Source organism: Rhinopithecus bieti, unplaced genomic scaffold (genome assembly GCF_001698545.2).
Source record: "Rhinopithecus bieti isolate Rb0 unplaced genomic scaffold, ASM169854v2 scaffold_4749, whole genome shotgun sequence".
Taxonomy (NCBI): domain Eukaryota; kingdom Metazoa; phylum Chordata; class Mammalia; order Primates; family Cercopithecidae; genus Rhinopithecus; species Rhinopithecus bieti.
Genome location: NW_016804602.1, coordinates 549,365 through 555,364, shown reverse-complemented (window position 1 = coordinate 555,364; position 6,000 = coordinate 549,365). Strand labels below are relative to the sequence as shown.

Genomic DNA, 6,000 nt, shown 5'->3' with positions numbered 1-6,000 from the left:
GCCCGGCTAGTTTTTTGTAGTTTTTAGTAGATCCGGGGTTTCACCGTGTTAGCCAGGATGGTCTCGATCTCCTGACCTCGTGATCCGCCCGTCTCGGCCTCCCAGCAGTTTTTTATCTGTAGGTGTAAGTTTCTCAACATTAAATATCAGAAACCAAGGAAGGACAATGTCCACCTTGTATATCATCATATTCTCAGAGACTAGCAATATCTATATGCAAATTTTCAATGAATTAAAGAAAGGCCCAGTTTGTGTCTTACTCATTGATCATCCTGAGTAACCAATTGTACACGGCATGTGGCCTGATTCCTATATGATCAAGAATGTGCTTGGAACAATAGAAATATAAGTATTGCTGTGTTGAACTCCAAGAGTGCTGCAGGGCAGATGTGGAATCTCTAAAATGCTAGGCAATCTTACACCTCAGCCTGGCTGGTCCCCTGCTGCGGCTTTGGAGACAGCCTAGGATTTGGATGCTAGTGTTTTTATCAAATACCATCTGATGCCTTTGATCCCTTCCTTCCAATGAGTGGAAATTATATAAGGAACAAAACCAAAGCTGTACTTCTTATGGCAGCTTTCCAACTGAGCCAGAACTGTGCAGACTTGTTCATCACGTATATTTCTGTGAAATACTTTCTGAAATTATGTTAATTTGTTTTGGAAAAGAGTTCTAGCTATATAACAGCAAAAGATTAGGTTAATTTGATTAGTGTTAGAGAAACTTGGATTTGGGAGTGGGCCTGGTGCTCATTTTGGATTATTTACTTTTTTTCCTGAATAATAGTATAAAAGATATCCTTCCCCTTAAAATAGTGAAATAGCAAGTGATAGCATTTTGAGAAATCCAAATTTAGGAAGGAAGATTTAGGATTTAGGAAGGAAGCTGAACGACTTTCCTTTAAACAAACTCAGGTTTAAAGTACGACATCTTGTTCTTTTGACCAAGTCTACTGAACCCTGCTCCCGCCTCCTGACAAAATCAACAAACAAACAAACTGCCAAATAATCAGACACACTTGAATTCACATTCTTGTTCTGTCACTGGCAAATTGTTGAACTGAGGCAAGGTACTTGATGCTCTGAGTCTTAGTTTCTCACCTGAAAAATGCAGATGACAATATGAGTATGGATCCCAAAGCCTTATCTGTTTCCCATCCTTCTCTAGAGGATTCTAATGGGGATTAGAGTATACAAATAGATAGATGTATAATGTCTATAAGGATTACTTCTGCAATTGCTAATCCTCATTATAAAATGCTTAGTACAGAGCCATAATAGGTACTTCATGTGTGGTAGCAGCAATTAATAGTATTTCAACCACTGATGAGAATGTCAGAACAGAAGCTGAGCTTCACAGCCATACTCTCACATTGACTTCACCTTTGTTGTTCAGTTTCCTCATAAAAATGGGTATAAAGATACTTTATCTCCTCACTTACTCCATGACCGTAGTCATAGTATTTCAATTTATTTTAAAGAAATAAATACAAAATATCTGTAACTAATTATCCCATGATTGGTTGGTGGTGGTGGCTTATTTTTCTCCTCCTATTTCTGGGCTAGGCCTTGTGTTAGTTTATGACTGGTTTTAAGGAAGATATTCTTCTTCCTTTCCTCTTGACATCAGCACTTGCCTTTCCCAGCATCATATGAAGCCCCAAACATAGCAACAACCATTGTCTCCTTTATTTTTCCCCATAGAGAGGAATAAAATGAACATGGTATTATTTAATTTATTTATTTTTGTTAGAGACAGGGTCTCACTCTGTTGCCTAGACTGGAGTGCAGTGGCTATTTGCAGGCATGATTATTGCACAATTATAGCTTCAAACTTTTGGGCTGAAGCAATCTTCCTGCCTCAGTCTCTGGAGTAGCTAGGACTATAGTCATGCACCAATGCCAAGCAGCCTTGGTATTATTTTAATAAAAATTCAAGACTATAAATATTTATATGAGTGTCATTTTTTAAGGTGGGGAGCTAGTGATGCTATTTATTTATTTATTTATTTATTTATTGAGACTGAGTCACGCTCTGTTGCCAGGCTGGAGTGCAGTGGCACAATCTCGGCTCACTGCAACCTCCGACTCCCTGGTTCAAGCTATTTTCCTGTCTCAGTCTCCCGAGTAGCTGGGATGACAGGCATGCACCACAATGCCCAGCTAATTTGTTTTGCATTTTTAGTAGAGACGAGGTTTCACCATGTTGGCCAAGATGGTCTTGCTCTCCTGATCTCGTGATCTGCCTGCCTCGGACTCCCAAAGTGCTGTGATTGCAGGCGTGAGCCACCGTGCCCGGGTACATATGTATTTTAAAGAATCACAAAGTACGTCTCAAAAATGATGTACTGTATTGATATATCATAGGAATTCAATAGATCTTAACTGAGTATAATTATGATCAATTTTAAGTGGTATTTTAATTAAGGAATATATTTTTTAAATAAATTAGTTTTATAGACTGACATCCTTATTGACTATCAATTTTTATGAGCCAAGCCTTATTTGGCTATGCATGCTAGAAAAATAATCTGAGAGTTATTTTATAATAACAATTTCTGCCCTTAAAGTTTGTAAATATTTTAAATGTGTATTGCTCTGATGATCTTTTGACAGCAGAAAAGACACAATATTGTTGCCAAATCAATGAGTAGACAATGAACACAGTTAAACATACAAGACACTATTTAGAATGATCACTGTTGCTGTTGAAAATGATTTATGATTGTGATTAATTGCTTTTAAAATTTTGATCAAAATTGATCTGTCTAATTTTCTGGTACTAGCTGTGTAAGTCAAATCTCACTCTGGAATTACATAAATCAATTTAGTCTAAACTTCTGGAAAAACTAGGGGGAGAAAGATGGAAATAATTTTCGAGTTGTCAGTGACTGATGGATGTTCCGATTTCACAGTTTTAGTAAAGAAAAGGTCTTACCGTAGCTGTCATAGGCATCCTCACTTACTCCATGACCGTAGTCATAGTATTCAGGCACACTGCAACAAATTTAGACAGCAATCAATGTTACTGTAACCGGGAAAATCAACCCAGAAACTCATATGGAATTTGAAGGCAAAATGTGTGCTGAGGTAATATTCCAGGAACTTCAAGGCATAAAACACAATCCTAAATAAATCTTCAGTAAGAAAAACACAGGTTATTGACAAGGAGTGCTATGATGTTTTGTAATGCCACCTCAGTATTTCTTTATCTCTATCCTCCAATTTGATAAATCAAATTTCCCCTAAAACACAAGTATAACACTTCAAAATCTGTCAAGAAGAGAGTTATAAAAGGCCTATTTCCAAGAAACAGTGCTCTCTAAGATGACAATCTGGTCAATCATGTATGGCTTTTAATGCTGTTATCTTAAGAAATATGCATCATTTTTTTCACGTTGAAACACTAAACTATATTTATACTCCCCTCTATCCCTTTCACATCATGTCTGTGCACTCCCCAAATATATAAGCTATTTTGTTTCACTCGACATTTTACTAGATGCCTCCACATTTCAATAACTGTCAACGGTGTTCTTCCTCCATTTCTTACTCAAAGGACACTCTCTCTCCGACCCACTCTGTTACCCCTTTACAATTGTTCTCATTGTTTCCTGCTGCATCCACTTCCCCCTTTAAGGCATGATGCCTACTAGCATTTCAAAGTCTTATGTGTTTCTTATCCATAAAAAGCTCTCCCTCATCCACATAACTCCTTCTAGCAATTATCCCATTTCTTGAAAAGAAGTGACTCTACTCACTCTTTTCACTGACTCTTCTCCATAGGCATTTGAAGACGCTCAATCAGGCTGCCATTCCACTGCTCCACTGAAACAGCTCTTGACAAGATCTTAACATATTCACATTCAATGGCCAAGACTTAGTGTTCATTTTACTTTAGCACCATTTAACACGGTTGATTATTTTGTGATTCTGCAAACACTTCACTTGCTTCTGAGATCTCCTCTTTCATGGGTCTTCAAGTGCACTTCATTTCTTCATTCTTCCCTGTGGTTACCTTCTCATTTTCCCAATCACCTATTCTTGGAGACCACTAGGGCTCAGTTAAATGTTTCTCTTTTCTATTCATACTTACTCCCTAGGCAGTCTCATCTAGTTCCTAATGCTCTATCTAGTAGCAAATTCACTTTGAATTGCAAAATATATCCGGAATCTGAACATGTCTAAACATATCCACAGCTATCACTGAGTTAAAGTTATTACTATCTCGCATTTAAATGAGAATGCTATCCTTCTAAGAGGTTTCTATGCACTGATTGCTCTGTTGCTATTATCTACGTAGTAGTCAAAGTCATTTTTATAGAAATAAGTTAGACTATATTAGCTCTCTACTCAAAAATTCATAAATAGCTTCCCATATTCTTTAGGAGAAAAATAAAAAATTCTTATTTTGCCTACACCAGTTGCCCCCCCTAGAGTTTCTCAGACCTCATGCTCTAACACTTTCTCCTTGCTCACTCACCTTGCTCAGGGGACATGGGCTCCTAGATGTTCTCTGAACACTACAAACACATTACTATCTCAGGGCTTTTTCATTTGCTGTTTCTCCTACCTGAAACATACTTTCTCTAAATGTCCAGTTGTCCCTTTCCTCATTCTTTCAGAGCTCACTCAAATGTCACTTATGAGAGGTTTCCCTGATCAATATATTTAGACCAGGGCCCACCCACACCTACCTTGCTTTGGTCACCTTAGCATTCATTGACCACCACCATACATATTATACAAACACACACACAAATACCTGTTTGCTTATTTATTTATTGCCTATTCCCCACTTCTAGAATATAAACTTCTTGGTATAGAAAATTGGTCTCTCATTTATTCATTTGCTCTCGTTGTTCCAAGCAGATTTTCTAGAACAATGGTTTGCACATAACAGCTGCTCAATGAATATTTATAGGACAATAGAATAAATTGCTCATAGGAAGCCCAGACACCATTTAATTGAGTAGCCTAATAAAACCATGTCACAATTTAAAAAGAATAACATGTAAAAGTGAAAATTAATTTAATTTAATTATTGGGCTAATTCATATATTTTTAGTCTTACTGAGGGATCTATAAATATTCATGATACATTATATTTTCCTTCAGATACACTTCTTGGTTTAAAGTTAGCTATCAATCATTGTCCCCCTATATAAATCTTAATTTATAAGTTATGTCAAGGTTAGTAATTCATTTTAAGTATATAAAAGTGTATCAAGACAATGGGTGAATATCAAAAACCTAATTGTGTAAGGGCTGAGGGTAGGGGATAGATGTCAAAGGGTTAGGATGGAAGGAACGACAGAAGGGCCTAAAATTAGATGTTCTCTGAATGTGGTTATTATTATCCTGCAAAGCAATTCCATAGGTCTCATTATTTTAAGTATTTTTGATTTTATTGATAGTAAAGAAAGAGAAAAAAAAAAAGAAAAGAAAAGTCTATATATCAGAGATAAAAAGAGGGGCAGAGAAAACTTTGGTCAACCTTATCTTCCTTGGAGGCAATTTATAATGCATGAACTTCAATATAAGTGTAAAGAATCTGAAAAAATGATTGCCTAGCTCAGCCCTCACTGCCCAACATGTTTACATTCAAACTGTCTAAAAAATTTTGCTAATGTGTTCTCTACATCCTTCTAATGACTGGAGATTGTAGAAGGCTAATGGCATTGCGTGGAATCTGGATGCGTATCTCTTCTTTCACTTACTTGACATGATAGAAATGATGCAACCCAACTCAGAGTCCTCATATAGGTATAGCAAATTCCTGAGAATTGTTAAATTGATTCCTTAAACGATTAAGAGGTGAACTTCATAAGAAAATGATTTAACAACCAGCAGTCCCACTTATAACAACATAGAGGAAAATGCTGGCATTGAGGGAAGCTTCTCCTTCCCTTGTCATCATCAATACATTTTCTGCGAGTAAGCCCCTGATCATATTCCCCAAAGTGTGCTGTGTGAAGACCAGTAGCACTATAACAGCAT

At 36.8% G+C, this 6,000-nt stretch overlaps 1 protein-coding gene across 1 annotated transcript in view; it reads right to left on the bottom strand.

Moving 5' to 3' along the window:
- The window catches only part of KHDRBS2 (KH RNA binding domain containing, signal transduction associated 2), a gene marked incomplete at its 5' end in the record, with an annotated part of 503,373 nt that overhangs the window by 14,809 nt on the left and 482,564 nt on the right, over positions 1-6,000 (bottom strand). The window contains one exon of the mRNA XM_017869369.1: positions 2,939-2,997. Within this exon, the coding sequence (XP_017724858.1) occupies positions 2,939-2,997 (59 nt within the window). The remainder of the gene's footprint in view (positions 1-2,938; positions 2,998-6,000) is intronic.